Here is a 21,782-nt window from a genome sequence, read left to right on the forward strand (position 1 = left end):
TGACCATGGAGATATATGCAGTCAAAGTTTCCTTGAAATTTTAAGTGGGGTGTACAAGAAATAACAGAAGCCCAGCTTTCATGAATTAGTGCATTTTTATTAGGAAAAAATTGTTTTTACTAAAGAAATACATGAACATGGGTTAGTAAAATCAAAGGGTTCTAAAGTCTTAAAATGAAAACAGTCCCTTGTTTGTTTTTTTAAAAATATTTTTTAGTTGTAGATGGATACAGTCTTTATTTACTTATTTTTATGTGGTGCTGAGGATCAAATCATGTGTGAGGCAGGCGCTCTACCACTGAGCCACATTGCAGCCCGGTTCTGTCTTTTTTTACCCTTAGTTGCTCTATCCAGGGGTGCTCTTCATTCTCTTGGCTTTCTGTTAAGTACCTTCATGTTTTTTTTTTTTTTTTTTCCAAATTAAAATTTCTCCCAGTTTTGAAGCAAATGCATGTATTCATACATGTTAAGTATTAAATCCTCTTGAAACTTATTAATGATTGCCTAATCACCTCCCCTCATCAACCTCATGTTTACATTTGCTTTATCTTCAATGAACTTCTTTCCAAATGTCCCAGATTTGTCAATAAGCTATTATTTTTACTGTTTGTTTTCTAAGCAAGCTACACAGTTGTAAAATTGCCTGTGTTGGATTATATTTATTGCTAATAAATATTTATTATTTATTTGAAATTTATTTTATTGATGAACATAAAGGGCTCAATTTGTTATCTTAAATAAGTCTTCGAGAAAATATGCACAGTTGCCCACAATCCTAATCACAGTAGATGCACCTAAGCCAGAAAATAACACTTGTCAAACTCTCATTCTGTCAAGTGTTTGAAGCGTACTTTCTTCTTAGAAATATTAATATTAGAAAATCTGTTATTACACAAAATTATTTCATTCACTAAACAACCTCTGACATTATTCTGATAGTATCTTATTCTTTTTAACTGTTGCAGAATTAAAAATAAATAAAATTTATAGACACATTAGTTATTCATTTCTTTATTTATTGACGTTTGGGCTCTTTCCAAGTTTACAAGAGAATGCTACAACAAATATTCTGGAGTTCGTCTCTTTGCTCAGGATTGAGTTCCAGATGTGGAAGATCTGGGTCCAAATCCAGAATCTTCTGAATTTGAATTGATATTGCTAACTTGCACTTTAAATGGTGGTATAAGCTTACAAGGCAGAAAATGCCATTTCTTTTGCATACCTAGTTTTCTAAATCTTTGCTAACGTTATAGCTCAGACAGGTTTTACAGTGCATTTTGTAAGGTTTAGTTTCTAACTTACTGATTTTGGTATCTAGCAATATCCATTCTCAATTATCTCTTAGAATTTTTAATTGCTGCTATTATACTTGTTATTACATTTTCTTTTGCAAAGAGCAGCCCATCAATGTAGTATCTCCTGGAATCTCAATGAAGATCAAAAACAAATTTTAAAGGTCTCAGAGTTTTCCTTTTGGTAATCTACTTGCTTCTTTATTGTCCATATTTGAGTTCTTAATTTACTCATTCTCTGAGTGAAAACAATGTTTATTTAGAAGTAGGATGTAAAAAAGAAAAAAAAAAGAAAATTCACAGTTTTTACCTTGATCTAATTTTCTTTAAAAAAAAAAATGAGTTCTAGCACTTCTGTTTATAATCCATTTCTGCCCTTTGGACTAATCTATCTAGCTCCTATCTCTAAGGACCCTGGTGCCAACTCATGCTATAAGTTGACTGCAGCTGTCTTGCAGATAGGTAGACAGGTGTTAGGTACTCAGTCCAGACTTTGGGGGAGAGCCAATGAAGGAAACTTACAGCAAGAAAGAGCAAGAAATGCTTCCTAAATGGTATTTAATATGACCTAGTAAGACTGATGGAGAATAAAACATACTGCTTAGAAATCATTAACTGTAGATCTAAAGTCCACACAAGTCTTTTTATTCTAACGTAAAAATACAAAATTTTTTAGAGGAAGGGATAACATGAAATAGATCAGAAAACATCTTCACATTAATCAGTCTTTTCATATACTTCAAATTTGTACTTAATGCCTTTCTCCTCCTGGACCTCAGAAAGAACACCTGGGTATCTGTAAAAGAAAAACATGTATAATTAATCCCTCAAAAACATAGCTTCCCTGAATCTCAACCAAAAGGCATCAACGGTGATAAAACAAGGTAAGATTTTTCTTCTTGTAGGTAAGCCACTGTTAAGGTAGACGAATATCAGGCAAATACAATACATATGCAAATAATAAGAAAAACCCTACAAAACTATGTATATAAATTTAGAAAATGAAAGTTGTGACTTCTCCTTTTCTTCTGATTCCTAATTCTTTCCTTAAAAACTAACCACCATAGCAGTTCCCTAGTATATTTCTATTCTGTCATCAAGGGAATATGAAAATTCCTAAGAATTCTTTGTAAGTTTTATAGCTGATAAAAAATTTCTTATGTAAGCAAAAGAAAATGAAATATAATCTATAGTTGTTTAAAGCAAAAACCGAAGTCATGTGTCTGGCATGGTGACAGATTCTCAATTCCTGTTTACTCAAGAGACGTGCATCATAAGGCTCTAATTCTGCAATGTATGGCACACTGCAATTTCTTGGCTAGAATCAGGATGAATTCAATCTTTCCTCTTCCCTCTCACTTGACTCTTTACTCCCTTTAGTTTCCCATTCAAAACCCAGGTTGTAACCCAATCAATAAATGGGCTAAGGAACTGAAGAGATACTTCACAGAAGAAGAACTACAACTGATCAAACATGAAAAGATGTTCAACATCTCTAGTGATTACAGAAATGCAAATCAAAATTACTCTAAGATTCCTTCTCACTCCAGTCAGAATGGCAATCATCAAGAATACAAGCAACAGTAAGTGTTGGTGACGATGTGGGAAAAAGGCACACATACATTGCCGGTGGGACTGCAAATTGGTGCAACCACTATGGAAAGCAGTCTGAAGATTCCTCAGAAAACTTAGAATGGAACCACTATCTGACCCAGCTATCCCACTCCTTGGTTTATACCCAAAGGACTTAAAAACAGCTTATACTACTGTTGAGAGCCACAGCCAAAAGGGCCCATAACCCAGAGGTCGATGGATCGAAACCATCCTTTGCTACCAGATGCCGCAGTCTGGCTGGGCACAATTCAGGAGCCACTTGTCAAAAGAAACTAACTTTATTTTTAGAACTACAAATGCCAAACAAAACATACTACAGTGACATAACCACATCAATGTTTACAGCAGCTCAACTCACAATAGCTAAACTATGGAACCAACCTAAATACCCTTCAACAGATGAATGGATAAAGAAAATGTGGTACATACACATAACAGACTATTACTCAGCTTTAAAGAAGAATGCAGTTATGGCATTTGCAGGTAAATGGATGGAGCTAGATGATATCATGCTAAGTGAAATAAACCAAAACCCAAAAACCAAAGATGGAATGTCTTCTCTGATAAGCAGATGCTAATCCACAATGTGGGGGGGGGGCCCCGGGGAGAATGAAGGAAATTTGGATTGTGCAGAGGGGAGGAGGTGTGGTATGGGAAGGATGGTGGAATGAGACGGACATTATTACCCTACATACATGTATGATTACACTACTGGTGTGACTCTACACCATGTTCAGCCAGAGGAAGGAGAGATTGTGCTCCATTTGTGTACAATGTGTCAAAATGCATCCTACAGTCATGTATAACTAATTTGAACAAATTAAAAAAAAAAGTCTCCTAAAAGTATCTCCCAGTCAATACTTAACAATCCTCACTCTAATTATTCTTTATCTGGAGAGTAACCCAACCCAACCCACACTTATGATAATAATTCACTTTTGTTAATGATAATAAATTCACTTTTGTTTGCTTGAGGGGAGGGAAAACCTATTATCCCTCCCCCTCAACACTCATACTTCTTTTTTCACAACTTAATAACATGTCAAGTAAAAAAGTACAATGCAAAACAAAAACAAAAAACCCCAGGTTGTCAGCTGAAGACTGCTCTGACCATTCTGCCTCCTATCAACATTTTTATGTCACTCTAGATCTTAGTGTGCTTTCTTAGTGTCCTGGAGGCTACACCCATTTACTCCAGTGGGGGTCAGCAGCAGCTGTTTAACATTCACTCTGTGAGTGTCCCTGGATTTACTGTGTGACCCTATCTCCAGGCCTGACTGGTATAAAAAGGCTTCATTATGGTAAAGAATTCTCATTATGGTAAAGAATTCAGCACTACACCTGACCCAGTAAGTTTTCCACGAATGCTACCCATTACTACTGGTTTATTTTGTTCCCTAACTATTAGACAAGGGTGATACAGGAAAACTTTTTCTCTCATAATATACATGAACATTGCTCAGTAAAAATAAGCATTAATTTTTGTTACCTATGTTTTTATTTAGCAACCATTTCCTTAGCTATTGCTGTCCCACTATTTTAGTAGTAGCCTCTTTTTTTTTTTGAACAAATGATTTTTACTAGGCCAATTTTAAACCATAATTTTTGTCTCTTTGAAATGAGTCATGAAGAGTAACATTTACATATTTTTTTTCATGTGTAAAATTCTCAGGAGTGTCAAGATTGTCAGTTAATAAGACAAAAACAAAGCAGTAAGAAGTTCTTTCTAAAATCATGAATAATAACACTTAAAATGACTGTGCTTTTGGCTGAATATGATCAGTAGCCATGGTATTAATGTAAATCTTCTCTGTGAAAATAAAATTTATTTCTGCTTGTTTCATTTTTCTTTCTCTAATATCTACACATTCAGTCTATTTTAATAACAGTTATAATTACATTTCCTAATCATCATTCCAAACTTTTTAAAGAGCAAACTGTCTGAGATCCACACTTGGATGCTGAGTTCAAGTCTGACAGGATTTGGAAACACCACCTATTTGTTAGGAACCACCCTCCCAGAGACTCCCCCTTTAGCACCTTCAGGCACCGAGAAAGCCAATAAGTAAGAATCAATATCAGATCTAAACTGACAAAGCGCCACAAGAATAACCCAGAGACGATTTGATGGAAGGTTTAAGAGGTAAACAGAGTTCCTAAAACAGTTTCCCATAAAAAACAAATTGCAGCTAAAATAAAACCAGGAAGCACAGGTGTTGGAGGGAAGGGATATAAAAATACTATGGACAAATATGCTAGGAACTTGGACAGTCAGGAAGTAGTGGGGTCAGAAGAGGAGACGTCAGTTCACCTGAAATCTACTTCCACCTATAAGGTTTTCCTGTGTCAGCTCTGGAGCCAATTACCACTTCTGTTATAGTTTGGATATGGTTTGTCCCTGAAGGGTTCAAGTGTTGGTCCTTAGTGAGGTAATATTGGGAGGTGTCTTTATGGACCTTTAACTGGGGGCAGGGGGACAGGGACTACATGACAACGATGACGACCCTTGGTGGGAAGAACTCAGATTAATTAGAAGTATGCCCATGGAAGGGACTGTAGGATTCTACTCTCTCTCTGGCTTCTTATTTTGAGATGTGATCTCTTCTTCCCAAGTGTGCCCCTGCCCTTAGGTTCTCACCAGTACCGAGCTGATGCCAGCAGCATGCCTTTGAACCTCCATAACTGTGAGCCAAATAAACCTTTTTTTCTAAAGTTAGCCTGCCTCAGGTATTTCATTATAGTAATGAAAACAGACAATTATAGACTCTAAAGGCCTGTTTTGGTCTTTATCTTTGACTAGGTGGTCACATGGAAGGTTTTTAAGTGGACAGCAAATTCTGTTTGGAGCTCATTAAACAGAAAACTGCTGATATAAAACACTTGGGCCTGCTGGTTTGGTTGGGCCTTCATGTGACAGTCTGAGATAGAAAAATTTCTTCCAAGATGAATGAGGACAGAGCTTGAGAGGACAGGCTAGCATAGTATGGTTGAAAGAATAATTGCACAGAAAATGACCTATGGGAAAAAAGGCAGCCACAGCAGTAAAACCATCTTATTTTGTTAATATTAACTTCTGCTCTTCAGTGTCTACCATTTGTGGCTTTATCTATTTTCTAATTTTATTCTCTTTTCATCTCACAATAGTTCTCGCTGTCATTTTTATTTCATTATACTATTGCTTTCTTTTTTTTTTTTTAAACCAAAAAGTATGGTGTTAATAAAAGACTGTGTTTGAACTGAAACCTATACAAACACAAGAAAATGGGGGTCCAAACTAAGGGGTTACTGTGGGAAAAAGAGGAAAAGGGAAAGGGGTAAAAAGTGATCAAAGCTCACTTTTGGAGAGTAGGGAACGATAAGTTCTCTAATGTAGACAGATTTGGAGAGAAAGCTCTAGAATTGAGCATGGTTACAGACATTAGGGACAAAGTACATTTACTTTGCAGGTTTCCTTTTTCTCTTCTCCTTGTTTTCCCCTTTAGGAATTCCCTCTACCCCATGTTAAGGGGGCTGTTGTGATGTTAGTACAGGCCCAAAAGTACAGAGGACTATCACAACTTGCAGTGGGAGAGTTTCCTTCAAAGACTCTTCTGAAAAACAACAGAAAAATGAACACTTTCCAGCTCATTTTGTGAGGTTAGGGTTATCCTGATACCAAATCCAGGTGAAGACATAACAAAGAAGCTCAATATCTCTTTTGATTACAAATGTAAAATTCTCAACAAAATTCTAGCAAATTGAATCTAGCAACATATAAAAAGGCTTATACACAATTACCAAGTGAAGTTTATCCCAGAAATGCAAGATTACCATGAAAATCAGTGAAGGTAATACAGTGTATTGATGGTATATTAAATTATTAATTAGCAAAAGACAAAGAACACATGATCACCTAATAGACTTAGAAAGTTACGTGGCAAAATCCAACACCCCTTCATGAAAAAAATACTAGATGAACTAGAAATAGAAGGAATCTTCCTCAGTCTGATAAAGGACATGTGTGACAACTCAAAGCTACTATACTTTATCGAGGAAGACCAAATCATTACCCTCTAAGACATCTGATCTTTTCATCTTCCAGACAACATCGTACTGAAGTTCTAGTCAGGCAATTAAGCAAGAAATAAAAAAACATCTAAACTAGAAATTAAACTATCTCTATTTGCAAATGACATTATATCTTATAAATAAAATCCTAAGAAATCTACTAACAATTAGAACTATTGAGTTCAGCAAGGTTGTAGGATATCAGATTAATAAACCCAAATCACTTGTATTTCTAAACACTAGCAACAAACAGGAAATAAAAGGAAAAATAAAAGGAATTAAACACTAACAAAGAAGTACAAGACATACAACCAAAATTTTACTGACAGAAATTAAAGAGGACCTAAGTAAGTGGAAAGACATCACTGGCTCAAAGTCTGGAAGACTTAATATTGAAATGGCAATACTCTCCAGAGTAACCTACAGATGACACCTATCAAAATCACAACTTGCTTTCTGGCAGAAACTGACAAACTGATCATAAAATTCGTATGGAAATGCAAGGGGCCCAGAAGAGCTAAACCAATCTTGGAAAAAAAAAAAAACAAAGTTGGAAAAACTATACTTCCTGATTTCACAAGTTAGTAATGAAGACCTTATGGTACTGGCATGAAGATATACATACATATCAGTGGAGCAGAACTGGGAGTTCAGGAAAAAACCCTCATACTTATAGTCACTTGATATTGTGCTGATGGTTGCACAACCTTGTAAATATACCAACACTAGTGAATTAAACACTAGTATAATGAATGCTATGATATATGCAGGACATTTCAGTAAAGATGTTACTTTTTTTTTCTTTAAATCTGGAGAGGCAGAATGGTATTTGTTTTAAATTATCAAGGGTTCCAGTTTTGGAAAGTGTTCTGATTAAGAGTAGTAAGACTTGGAAAGATGGAAAGGTATTTAAATGAAGCTGATTCACACAGTTGTTAGCAGCAAAGAGAAAGGTAAGAAATGAAGAAAAGTTGAGCTCAATATCCATATAATGTGACACTCAGCAATTAAAGCAGAAGAGAAAATACGTAAGGTATGACAAAGTTAAACAATTGATATTTACATAAATTTATATAAAATTTCCAAATGTGATTTTTCTAAGTAGTCACCTTTGGAGCCTAAGCAAAAGCCTGTATTTCAGCTGCTTAAGAGTTCTTATACTTTTCAGTTTTCTTTAGAGTTAAGAGCTCAAGAAAAATCATTCACTTCATTTGATCCAAGACTATTACTCCGTAGAGTAATAGACTATTATTCTAAAACTTGGCCATCCATTTATTGACTTTGCTCTGAAGGTTCCTTTAGGGGGCATTTCAAAAACAAACTCATACTCAAGGGATAATTACTAGATACAACTGAGAATATCTGAAAGAATGTTCTAAAAGCTGGTCTAAAAGGGTTGATATAATTAATCTTTTTCTCTCTATAGAATATAGCTGAAATGTGCTTTTAAACTAAAAATGTTGTGAGCTTTCAAGATTTAGCAGCCTCATGCTGTAGTCACAACTGCACAGGAAGGCAAGTATAACTTCTCTCCATCTCCACCATTGCTACCACCTTTATCTGAGTCCCCTCAACCTTCATCTGAATTACTAACTGGTCTCCTTGCTTGACTCTTGTCCCCCTGTAGTCCATTCCCATAAAGCAGCTAGAACATTGTCACTCTCCTTTCAGACTCTCTAAACCTGAACCCAGTTTGACCCTTGTTGGCCTCCCCCTTGCTCCCACTGGCCACAGTAGCTGTCAGACTCAGGGAAGAGGCCAACCTCATTTCTGCCTCAGCCTCTGAACTAGCTATTTCTGGTTCCTGGAATTCTCTTCTTGCTATTATATGGCTGGCTTCTTCACATTTAGATCTCACTATAGATGTCATTCTTCTGAGAGGAGACTACTCCATGTCTATCACATCCCAATGTTTTAGTTCCCTACTCAACACCTCTTTTGATGACTGTCACTTGTCACTCCCCCTGACTAGAAAGAGTATCTCCAGGGGGTCAGCAATATCATCAGGCCTAGTCAACACTATTTCCCCAGTGCCTAGGACATGTCTGACTCTCCTAGGAGGAACTGAATACATTAATTCTAGATTTTATTGACATCATTAAAACCTGAGCATTTCCAAGTATACTGAAGACGTCTAAAGATTCCTAACTTTATCTATATACAATAACACATTCCTACCCTGAACTCAATCTGAAAGAAGAAAATGTTCTTTCCTATAATTCTTACATAGAAAGTCCAAAAGCGCTTTAATAAGAACTTTATACTTACTCTGGAAGAAGTTTATATTTCTTCAAATCAATTTCTGGGAAAAATGTGTCACTTTCAAATTCCTGCATGATCCTTGTCACAAACAGTTTAATATGGCCTGGTTGAATCATGGCTTCCTTTGAAACAAAACAAAAAAGGCATCACTTTCCTTAATCTATATCATAAGACATAGACACTTGTTTTAGTTACGAAAGAAATGCCTTATACTAGGCCTTAAAGACTTGTTTATTACTGCCAAAGTATACTACATAAGTACCCTATTCTTAAATCTGGGATCCTCTCAAATGTGCCTTAGTTACCTTAAGAATGGAACTAATCATAATCGATAATTATTATATTCTGGTCTCTAGTTTGCTTATGAGAAATACTTTTTAATTTAAGAATTCAGTTTGGTTGTTTTCCTTTGGCTGCTCTTTTAAGAGTTAATCTGGGGCTGGAGTTGTGGCTCAGCGGTAGAGCGCTTGCCCAGCATGTGGGAGGCACTGGGTTTGATTTTCAGCACCACATGAAAATAAATAAAGATCCATCAACAACTAATAAAATATTGAAAAAAAAAGAGTTAATCTGAATGTGTAAGGCCCAGGGCCACCAAAAATAAATAAATAAACAAACAAACAAACAAATAAGGGACATTAATCCAAAGTTATCAAGTTATTTTCCAAAGAAAAACTTACATATGTATATCCATACAAGATAGTACAGTTTCATGTGATCTTGACTACTGAACACCAAGGGCCTACTCAGTATACTCATGTAAAATTTAATATTGCTTTCTTTCCTCAATACAGTAATTTAACATGTTTCCTGTTGCTAAGAACTATAGCCTTTTTTGTTAAATGATTTTTCTAGCTACTATCTACAGTTCTATTGACAGTTTCTATGGAAAGGATTGCTCTCAAACAAATATCTTAAAAATTTTAATAAACAGTATGAATCCTTTACAGACCCAACAAAGCAATAACGCTTTTTGTGTATTTTGCTTTGCAGTAATAACTCGATTCTCAAACATGTATAGATTAAAAGAAAAAATATTTTTATATGCATACATACATATGTAAAATTCCAGGTGTTTGTTATCCTTAAAGTTCCAAATAAGGGAACTGAATAAATTTTATTTTGAAAACTTACATTTATATTAAACCATTGTTATCTTTGCTACAACCAAATAAATATTCTTTTTTTGTGTGTGTGTGGTGTTAGGGATTGAATCCAGGGCCTCCTGCATGCTAGGTAGGCATTCTACCACTGAGCTACATTTCCAGCCCCTAGTAATTCTTACTATACAAAAACAAAACAAACAAACAAACAAAACCCAAAACAACTGAGTGGGATTAACCAATCACAGCAGCATTTTAAGTTCTATATCAAAGTTGATGGTGTGAGGCAAACTTTCTGTGAATAGTCAGGCAGTAAACACTTTAGGGTTTGAGGGTCATACGGTTTCTTACTTTTATAGGCAGAAGCAGCCACAGACGACACTAAACAAATAAGTGGGGCTGTGTTCCAATGAAACTTTATTTACGTGATACTTGGGAAGATCAGCCTGAATGACTGATGAACAGCTGTGATGAGAGGCATGTGAATAACGCAACTCACCTGAAGGCTTTATTTCCTTATACAAAAGTCATTTTATATACATGCTTTTAAGTACTTAGTGCTTATTAAAAAGTACATTTTCAAGTGATATGATTTGAGTCACTCAAAATGTGATAAATAATAAAATGAACTTGTTTTCTAGAAGAAATTCATATGTCGATGGAAAGATTAAAGAAGAAAAATGTTCATTTCCCCTTATTACAATGGGGAAAAAAATAAGAGATTGTGGAATCAGGAACATAAGAAACTGAGAGTTTTTATAATCCCTTCTAAGATCCTGGAATACCTCTTCTTTCTCAAATAATTTCAGTGTATATTTTACCCTAAACCCCAAAAGGTAGGGACTGATTTTTCTTTTCCCTCTAAATGTTACTCTTTCAATAGTGCTTTTTTTGGGGGGAGTGGGGTGTACCAGGGATTGAACTCAGGGGCACTCATCAACATTCTCAGTCCTTTTTATTTAGAGATTTAGAGACAGGGTCTCACTGAGGTGCTTAGTGCCTTGCTGTTGCTGAGGCTGGCTTTGAACTTAATATCCTCTTGCCTCAGCACTGTACCCAGGTCAAGAGCCAAAGAATTCTATTTAGTATCCTCATTTTTTTTTTTTTAAAGCTGGAAGTCAATTTGTATCAGGAAAAAGAATTCTTCTTTAACACACTATTTACCTTTTTTTTTTTTAAAGAGAGAGAGAGAGAGAGAAAGAGAGAGAGAATTTTTTAATATTTATTTTTTAGTTTTCAGTAGACACAACATCTTTATTTGTATGTGGTGCTGAGGACTGAACCCGGGCCGCATGCATGCCAGGCAAGCATGCTACCACTTGAGCCACATCCCCAGCCCAACTATTTACCCTTTGATCTGAAATCATGAAACCCTTCTCTTATGTCCTTACATTAAATGAAAATTATTGAGGAAAAGCTTTCTGTTTTTAACAAATTCATATACATCTAGTTAGTATATATCAACTAGCCCCCTACTCTTTTCTCAGTGAGATTTTCATCCTGTAAGAGAAGGTATATAACAGCTTATTTAGGGCATGGGGATGGGGGTGGAGGTAGAAACTAGTACAGTGCAAATGCAAATCTTGGGGAGACATTTAGAATGGTTCTTAAGCTGTAAATATTAACTAGTATTTTGAATTGAAAATAAAGTGGTATGTGGGGAGATGTTGTTTAAGGGACACAAAATTTCAGTTAAATAGGAAGAATAAGCTCCAAAGGTCTATCATGCAACGTGATGACTATAGTTATTAACAACCTTATATTGTACTCTTGAAAATGGCTCAAGAATGATTTTAAGTGTTCTCACCATAAAAAGTGAGGTGTTATATAATATATATATATGCTAATTGGCTTGATTTAGCCATTCCACAAAGTATACATATTTCAAAGCATGTTGTATACAATAAGTAAATACAACTATTAGTCAATAAAAAGAAAATAGACTCATATAGACCAAACATTTTACTTTTACATTTTTATTTAGTTTACGTTGCAGGGACAAAATCAAATAATTCAGAATGACAAAATATCTAACTTTTTTAGAGATAATGTACTGTTTCTTATGCTTATGGCTTAATGTTTCCTCCCAACCTCCCTTTAAATGTCAAGAGAACTAAAAGAAAGTAGGGAACATTTCTTTTTATTTGTAGATAACTCTACTTACCTTATAAACAGAACTGCCTCCTACTATCCAAATCATGTCTATTTTACTTGCTAATTCTGGCTGCTCAGTAAGTTTTAAGGCATCGGTCAGACTTTTGGCAAGAAAATGAGCTCCTTGTGGAAGTTCTCTAAAAGTAAAAGAATTACATACAATTTTTGTAAAACCCATCCATATTAATCAAATTATATGAATAGGAAGCAGTGATTATAAAACCAAAATCATCATAAATAAGAATCCTTTAAAAAAAAGTATGACCTACAATCAATACCTACCTACATTTGTACATCTAGGGTCCATATGTTAATCAAAATCACATGTGATATAAAGTCACAACAGTAGTCTCTAAAGTAGTGGCATAAAGAATTGTGAGGGGACATGAGACAACTTTCTGGGGGTTATCTTTTCTGTATCTTTGATAGGGGCTGGGTTACACAGGTATACACATTTATCAAAACTTTAATAAATGTACATTTAAGACTTGTGCACCTCATTGTAATATTTACCTTAAAAGAAAAAAAAATGTAGAGAAATACTGAATTCTAGTTAATTATATGTATGAAGAATAGAAGGCTGCAATTAATTTTGACATGCAAATATGAACAAAACAAACTGAACAGATGGATATGTGATAAAGTTAACACAAAAAAATGTTATTCGTAGAATCTAAGTGGTGGTATATAGCTATTTAAAGTTCTTTGTGTATGATTGAAAATTTTCATAATAAAATATTGGAAAGAGAATGTTTGAATGTAGAAAAGTTTGTAGCAATATTCAAACTGCTAATACCTTTGGGGAGTGGAAAAAAAAAACTTTACTGTTCTAAACAAACAGAAATGGGTGAACTATTTGAAAATCAGTTTTTTGCTACTTATATAATTAAAAACCCAAAAGGGAAAAAGTTCAGTAATTTTACTGTTTATGTGAACTAACAATCTCTCTCAACCTCCAAACCAATTATTGTTTTGGCAGGGAGGAGGGGGTCTAATTCCCTTTATAAATGAGGAAACATGCAGAACTAGGCTTTCATAGTAATTAGATATGGAACAAAAATTACAATTCAATGTCAAGGTCTTAGGCTGGTGCTTTAAAAAGATTACATAACTGCCTTTGAACTAGAGGTTATAACAATGATTAATCAAGAACTAATGGGGATTATTCATTCTCTTGGTTGCATCCTCCCTCTCCTCCTGAAATTTATTTTGCTTATTTCACTCTTTGTCATCTGGTAAAGGAGTTAGGATAGAGCAAAGAATATACTTTGACTCAGGCTAGAAAAAGAAATGGAGACCAGGGTGAAGTTAAATGAACTATCTCTTAAGGAATCAGGACAGTCATAAGGGCTGAGTTGGACTAGGTTGTGCAGGGAGAAAACTTAGAAGACAAAAATTTAGAATTGGAGAAGATAGTCTAGTTAATAAAGTACAGGACGACTGAAATAGTCATGGTGGTTTTAGTAAGTAAAGATGCTGAAGTAAGGATGGATAATAAAGATGGAGTAGAATGGAAAATGGTGATACAGGAACTGACATGAGGAAAAACTGAAAGAAGCATTCTTTATTTGTGGTACTAGAGACTGAACTCAGGGGCACTTTACCATTGAGCTACCTTCCTGAAACTTCCTAAAATTCTTTATTTTGAAACAGGGTCTCACTAAGTTGCCCAGATTGGCCTTGAATTTGTGATCCTCCTGCTTAGTCTCTTGAGTCACTGGGATTACAGGTGTGTGCCACCGTGCTCAGTGGGTGTATAATAAAGTGTATAATAAAGTGGGTATATAATAGCAATATGACTTCCAAGGTGTTATAAATGGTTAGTGTGGACCTCAAAGAAAGGGGTGATAATTTTGTGAAGATTTCATTGCCCTTTGTAAGTGAGTTTGTAAAAGCAAAAACCTGATTAAGGATTGGTTTCAGATAGCAAAGGCTGGAGGAAATGCTTCTGCAAAATGTTGCTAAAACATTAGTTTAGAAATGTTTCACAGGAAACACTAGACCCCTAGATGGCTAAAAAAGAACAGGCAAAAAGTCCAGCTAATGTTTGAGTCTGTTAGTCCCTTTGCAGCACACATTGTAGAAAAGAACAGTGAATAACACATAGTAAACATTTTATATCATGCCTTGTTTCAGTGCTAATTTCCTGCCTATAATCTTTCTTCAAACCAATCTAGATTGGATTTTCCAAGAAGGGAGAGCTGGTATGTAACAGTACATGTATTCTGTGTCAAGACCCATGTGTGTATTCTTGGTATGTTGTTTCTGACCAAGAGTTTTGTGATGATGAAATAATATAATGCACACAGTAGGCATTCCACTTAATATAAATACTAATCTTATGTAGGTACTATTCCTTTTTACAGGTGAGATTAAAGATGAGGGGTTAAGTAACCAATGATCACACAGCTAGGAATTGGTGGGCATGGTAGTTGAACTCTAGCAGCCTAACATTACAACAGATATTGAATGGGTGACCAGGGGCTTTAAGTGCCTGAGATACCAGGCCTGAGACATTGGGATGCTGGGGCTTAGATTAGGCAACCCCCTTACCCCATGTCCTCTGGCCTCAAGCAGCCTTATGTGATTACTCCAGGCTGCTATAGAGACCATATCCCTTCCCACTGTGCTTGATGTGAAAGATAAGTGCATGGCAGATCAAATTCTGGCCTGATATCTTTGGGGACTGCTGGGATACTACTTAATCACAAAAGCCTCAGGCTAGAATGGTGTCTTATGTAAAATTGAGAAATAATGTTCAACTTGAGACTATTTACACTCAGCCTTTAAAAATTTGATTTCCAACAATTACCAACTGTTTCAAGTATGATCTATCCTCATGTGACCACTACAGATATTTATAGAAATTTATTTTCTGTAAATAATTAAGTGGGGAAAAAAACAGGTTGCAAACTTTCCCAAGTGGGATTATTCTTTTTCTATAAGTAACTTGTGGAGCATTCCTTTTGAAGAGTTCTGAATCCCTACTATGCTATATCTATGTTAGATACTGGGACAAGAGATTTCAAAAACAAAACAGTAGTCCTGGCACCCAAAAGATCATGATGGTGGTCAAAAGAATATCTCAGCAGTGGCTATAACATATGAAAAAGACACACAATGAAGATGCGCAGAGGATACTTCAGGAGTCCAGAAACAGTGCATCATCTGGGTTGGGGTGAAGAGGGAACAATGACTTTTTAGCTGGGTGTCAAAGAAGATAAAGACGTGCAAAAGCACAGAGATGACAGACTACCCACAGATACTATTGATAGTTACAGTGCAGTTATTTAACACAAGAAAGCTGAGACAAAGTTGAGGGTAGAAGAATGTAATCTATGGTGAGGATTAAAATGCCAATGGATGGGGCAATAGTACAAGGTCCTGAGGTCAGAGAAAAATAGAATTTAGAAAAAAGTGGGAGTTGAGGAAAATAGTAATTTAGATAGGATGAGATTTTTGTCTCACAAATAAGGAAAAAAAGAACAAAGTGTTATATTAAAATGAAAATGAGGGGATGGGGTTGTGGCTCAGTGGTAGAGTGCTTGCCTGGCACATGTGAGGCACTGGTTTGATCCTCAGCACCAGAGAAAGAAAGAAAAAAATTATTAAAAAAAAAAAAGAAAATGAGATCATGAATGTGTTCATTGTGATTTTGTTCATGTTAATATTTTCTAGAAGCTATAAATTTACAAGGTGTGGGGGTAGGAACTGACATGTAAGGTATCTTGTGAGCAGAAACTTTATATATAAAATTTCAGTGAACCTTCAAAAACTGTCATTATTAATCCACTTAGTATGTAAAGAAGTTTAGGTTTAGCAAACTTTTAGGTTTAACCTGCTGAAGGCCCCAAAGTTACTAGGTACCAGAGTAGATTTAAGAAGCAAGGTCTGTCAGTGTTTGCTGAGATAGGCTTTAAGAAGCAGAGAGTGTTTTAATCACTAGAAAAGATATGAGAGTGAGATGAAAAATATATATACATGATATAAAATTTAGATAACTTTCATGGATTGAAGATGATTTACAACATCTTAAATCATGGAAGATATTTTGGATTTTTTAGAGATGGTGTCAAGATGCATTGTAGTAAAAATTCTTTACTTAATTTTAGGTACCAAATACTTAAAAAACCTGCTTTGTGTGATATAAATCACAATACCACACAATTCACCCTTTTAAAGTATAAAAATTGGTGATTTTCAGTATATTTAGAGTTGTGCGACTACCACTAGGTCACAACAAAAAGAGACCTATTAGTAGTCACCCTCTCCATCCTTGGTTCTCTTAAAAAGTCACAATTTGTCCAGAAAGCTTTGGAAAAACACTTTCCCCCATCCCTCATTAACTAAATAGTTACCACAAATAAGTATGTTTGGCACTGAATTGAGGTTACTTAGAGGATTCAATTTCTTTCTGTACTGGGGAGGAGGTTAAAAAAAAATTAAGTACCTTTAAAAACTTGCACAAAAAATAGTGGTTTCTGATTGTTAAACTCTGCCCTTTCGTGCAGGACCCAGCAGGTTCTCAGTATATGTGTGGAACTGGCTAACAAGCAGGGAGACAGGAGAACAACAACACAAAAACCCTAGTAAAATATTTTACTAACTGGCATTATTGTTTCTCTGGTATGCTTGATAATAAAGACTTCAAATTTTCTCAGCCCTAAAAAAAGTGAAATACACCAAAAAAATGTTATATATACATACGTAAGAAGCAGCTAAACCCAATTACATACACTACAGGGGGAATCATAAAAAAAAATTAGACTCATCATTTAAGGAGAAATCCTGGCTCAACTGAATATCCTCCCCACTGAGATTTCTTTATGTTTATTTTAGTTGAAGATAGTCATAAATAAACTTGAATAGTATTCATGTTATTAAAAGTCTCTGGGAATGGCAATATACTCTGTGAATTTGGTTTCTATGAAGAAAAGATATCATCAGAATATCCTAGCAACCAGGAGAAGCAATAGCATAAAGACCAAGGCAGATGGCAGGACACACATCAATGTATTTCCCATCACCCCGAGGCAATCAATGCAAACACCCTGGTAAATCTAGTTTTTTACCTATGACATTCTAGGACAGATGTGGCAGAAAATCTCTATGAGCCTGAATCTGTTAGCCTATAGCTGTGCAATTTTTTTCTTTCCCAGGGTATATTAACTTGGGTAGGCCATAGTTACTGGTTATTAAAAGAGTATTTCAAGTGGAGTTTTGGTCTCACATACAACTGTGAAAGCCAATTCCTTGCAATAAGACTGATATAAAGTGCCTGTATCCATAGTGACTCAGAAGGTTGAGGCAGGAGGATCACAAGTTCGAGGCCAGCCTTGGCAACATAGTGAGACCCTATCTCAAAATTAAAAAAATAAATAATCCTATGACCTGGGAGGCTGAGGCAGAAGAATTACTAAGCCCAAGGCCATTCTCGATAAATTAGCAAGACACTGCCTCAAAAAAAAAAAAAAAAAAAAAGTTCCATATAGATATTTTTTGGTTGAACCCTAACTGATACATGCAGGAAAGGAATATTATTGACCATTATGACCACTGTTGTCAAGCAAGTAGTACCTTATGATACTGCACTCTTTTTGGTAACTACATTATTAGTTTAAGGAAGAATGCTCAACATTTTGATCCCAAACTTTCCCTTAAGTTTAATTTGCATTACCCCTCCATCAAAGCAAAACCATGAGGTATGGAAAATTATTTTAGTAGGTTAGGACCAATGCCACTATCAACAAAAAGAAACAAAATAGAAATCAGGATATACTACATGTGGTGTAAATGACATGGAAGCCACCAGAGATGACTTCATGAGGCAATAATTCCACACCCTGCTTTTTGCCTTGGCATTTCTGGCATCAGGAACTATCTACTCCATTGTTAGCAGAAACCAACTAGACATGCTCCCTTCTCTAGACAATCCCTAGAGCCATTTTCAATGCTTTAAAATATTTTACCTTCCGACACGGGGAAATGAACACAAGTGCAGTGATATTAGGGTAATCTAGTTAACTAGGAATAGCAGGGCATAAGATTATAACCACTTGGGCTGGGGATATGGCTCAAGCAGTAGCGCGCTCGCCTGGCATGCGTGCGGCCCGGGTTCGATCCTCAGCACCACATACCAACAAAGATGTTGTGTCCGCCGAGAACTAAAAAAAAATAAATATTAAAAATTCTCTCTCTCTCTCTCCCCTCTCTCACTCTCTCTTAAAAAAAAAAAAAAGATTATAACCACTTTTTGTCCATCCTAAAATTCACATCTTCTTATGTTTGTGTTAAGTCAACCGAAGAGATAGGATAATTGCTTAATTTTGGCAAATCCCAAAACTTGGATATTGTGATTTTATGTGAAACTAGGAAAAAGTTATTGATTTTTTACATTGTATAACTGATATTTAAGTTTACTGAAGGTTCAAGGTAACTTGCAAATCTATTACTATAGTGAGATTTAATGTTTAATATAACATTTCTAGGTGTTAAAATCCATTAGTCACTTAAGGAGCAGAATAAGTTGCCATGTGGTGTAACAACTTATTCATTTTCTGTAATCACCTTTGTGATATTAGGTAGCTTCACTAATAGCTACTTTTATACTATTTCATCTTGTCATATACTGGTATGCACTTTAATAAATGGAACATGACTTTCCTGTAGTGACTTTATGTTATAGTACTTACTTGAGTTCTCTACTGAGAACTATATTAATTCTGTCCTTTAAAGGTCGATTCTTTTCAGGAATAGAGAACCAGGTCTTCCTACCCATAATCACCAGATTCTGTTTACCTGTAAAATCACATGGAAAGGATAAATATATTTTGGGACTATACATATATTTTTAATCATATACATGTAGATATTTGTCATAGTGACATCTAGTGGATTTGCTTTAAAAATATTAAAACTTAAAACACCTTTACCAAAATTTACATTTATCTTTCCTAACCTAAATATAGTAATTATTTTTCCCTTGGACTTTACCCAACTTGTATCCAATATTTAATTATAACCAATTGCAACTACGTATGATGTAGTAAAGAGGAAAGATTTTGGGTTGAAGTGTTCTAATCCAATGCATTGTATCATTATTAACCAGGCATCAATCGGAGTACTCCTCCGTCTTACTTTCCTTGGCTATGAAATAGGGATAAGAATAGTGCCTACCTCTACAATTGTTGGGGGGATTAGACTTAGAACAATGTTCAGCATATGAGTAGTTATCATTGTTGGATAATCACACTATTCATATTTGGGTACTTTGTAGATTTCCATCATCATATTTAAAAAAAACAGTTCCTTAACAGTTTCCTCAATTTATCTTAAAACAGGTTAAGTTGAACTCTTGCCTTTTCAGCATTATACTTCCACAGATAATGCTTTTGTAAAAACCTGATATATATAGATTCCATTTTTGACTTCTCAGGAGGAAAAAAAAACCTTGAGTCAAGACATTTGGATCAAAGAAACATTAATATTATCAGATCATACTTAAGGATTCTTGAGAGGGATTTGTGTCCCTGGAGCTTTCCGCTCTTGCCATTTTGTCTCTACCAGCAACATACTAGCCAATTCCAAGGGCCTTATATCTTTTATTAATGTTATGCAGCATCTGCTCCCTCTGACTTTCCTTATTTATTCTGCCATTCCTCTTTCTATACCCACAAATACACATTTCTTAGGTTTTAAGCAGGGTATTCCTCCATTTTCATATTTTTTTCTTTGTTTATCCTCTTTTCTCCCATAGCTCAACTCACCTAGCTCTTTCTGTCTGAAATTGTCCTGGATGTCCTTACAGACAACTCAAAATCATTCTCATCACAATCGCACACCATTCTCCACTCCTTAATTCTTCTAGTCACTGAGACTCTCCCACACTGAAATGCTGAGAGTTCATCATTGATGTCTTCATGCATCGTAATTACATTCCAAATAACTCATGTGGAGGATCCTATAGCCACTCTCTTCTTCTTTGCCCCAGTTCAGGTTTACCATCTCTCCCAGCAGCTCTTCCAAAGACCTCCTTTGGCCTCCATTTGGAGCGCTAACCTCCAATGTGAAGACCTCTGTTCAGCTGCCAATTTTGCAATACCTGAACTGTACATGTGCCCAGAATTTTTAAAAAAGGGACGCTTAACGAACCTTGGGAACTTCAGACAGATTTTTAGTAAGATTAAAGATCCCAGATTAACGTGAAGCTTTCCATTTAAAACAACATTTGCATTGGAAAACTTCAAGAAAAATCCTTGACAATCCCAATCATTTAAAAATGCCTTCATTACCTTCTACTGAAGGGGTTGTCGTCATTCTTTGGAAATACTTGAATTCATTCCTGCAAGTTAGAGAAACACAGCGTTACTCAAAACATTATCTGGTTGGCTCAGGTTTTAACGCCTGACAAACATTGTACTTCGCAGAGGGTGGTGTTCTCCAGGCCAGGGACTTTGCCCTAGGCCAGAGCACCACAGGGCAGAGGCCTTGGCAGGGAAGCAGGATCCGGTGGGAAATCAACAATTTGGCTTTGTGCTGTAGCGCGGAGGCCACCCAGGGTCTACATGCCCTTGTCCATTGGAACTTGCTCCAGTTGGCCAGTAGGCCCTGTGCGTCCCCACCCAGGTGACTAGATTAAAGCCGGTGAGCGCAGCCTTTATACCCTCACCTCCAGCCCGGCTGATACCTGAGCGGGGGCCAGGGCAGGTCCCCGTTCTTGCCGATGCCCATGTTCTGGGACACGGCGACAATGCAGTTTAGCGGACGAACCATGACAGCAGCAGTGATCACCCAGCTCCCCTGCTACACCCGGATTCCGCTCGGATTTTGGCGCGAAATGATAGCCACTCCGCCCTCCTTGTCTCATTTGAGGAGGCAAGGCCCCGCCTCCGCCCCGCCTCACGGCAAGTTCGCGGCGTGCTCGCTCCCGCAGACTCCCGGGAACGGCGGCGGGCTCGCGCTACCGGCTGGGCCCTGTAGGCGGGCCACCACTACCCGTCCTGCAATGTCTCGGCGGAAGCCTGTATCGGGCAGTCTTTCTGCAGCCGGCCCAGCCCATGGGAGACAAGCAGTTTTGAGCCGATTCTTTCACTCCACGGGAAGCCTCAAATCCACTTCGTGTCCCACGGAAGCCGCAGCGAAGGCAAACCACGGCTCCGCAGCGCCCTCAGCGTCCACCGCCCAGCCTCATTTGCCGCCGCTGGTGGTGGGTTCGGTCCAGGGCGGGGCGGGGCCATCGGGTGGGGCGGAGCTTGTGAGAGGAATAGGAGGAGGTGGCCACCGCGCGCGAGAATCCCCGAGATGATGGGGC

The 21,782-nt window shown here is 36.6% G+C and overlaps 2 protein-coding genes across 8 annotated transcripts in view; one reads left to right on the forward strand and one right to left on the reverse strand.

The window, feature by feature from the left end:
- Nucleotides 1-1,916: 1,916 nt before the first annotated feature.
- Dhfr (dihydrofolate reductase) lies at nt 1,917-21,507 on the reverse strand. 5 transcript variants are annotated; one of them, XM_078044432.1, is made up of 6 exons: nt 21,159-21,299; nt 20,764-20,813; nt 19,165-19,270; nt 12,483-12,609; nt 9,222-9,337; nt 1,917-2,088 (listed from the first exon to the last, which is right to left on the reverse strand). In XM_078044432.1, exons 1-6 carry the CDS (start codon nt 21,242-21,244, stop codon nt 2,010-2,012), a joined length of 564 nt encoding a protein of 187 aa, XP_077900558.1. In that variant the 5' UTR covers nt 21,245-21,299; the 3' UTR covers nt 1,917-2,009. The 5 variants fall into 5 exon arrangements, with proteins under 5 accessions (XP_077900558.1, XP_077900583.1, XP_077900572.1 ...); XM_078044446.1 differs by lacking the exon at nt 21,159-21,299 and adding an exon at nt 21,375-21,507 and having other exon boundaries at nt 2,020-6,496; XM_078044435.1 differs by having other exon boundaries at nt 2,020-6,496; nt 21,242-21,380.
- Nucleotides 21,195-21,782, forward strand: part of Msh3 (mutS homolog 3) — a 191,776-nt gene continuing 191,188 nt past the window's right edge. For 2 of the 3 annotated variants that reach the window (XM_078044414.1, XM_078044423.1), the window contains exon 1: nt 21,195-21,677. In XM_078044414.1, coding sequence (XP_077900540.1) covers nt 21,195-21,677 — 483 coding nt within the window. The remainder of the gene's footprint in view (nt 21,678-21,782) is intronic. The other variant, XM_078044417.1, reaches the window with a different exon arrangement.

This window comes from Ictidomys tridecemlineatus, chromosome 1 (genome assembly GCF_052094955.1).
Source record: "Ictidomys tridecemlineatus isolate mIctTri1 chromosome 1, mIctTri1.hap1, whole genome shotgun sequence".
Classification (NCBI taxonomy): Eukaryota; Metazoa; Chordata; class Mammalia; order Rodentia; family Sciuridae; genus Ictidomys; species Ictidomys tridecemlineatus.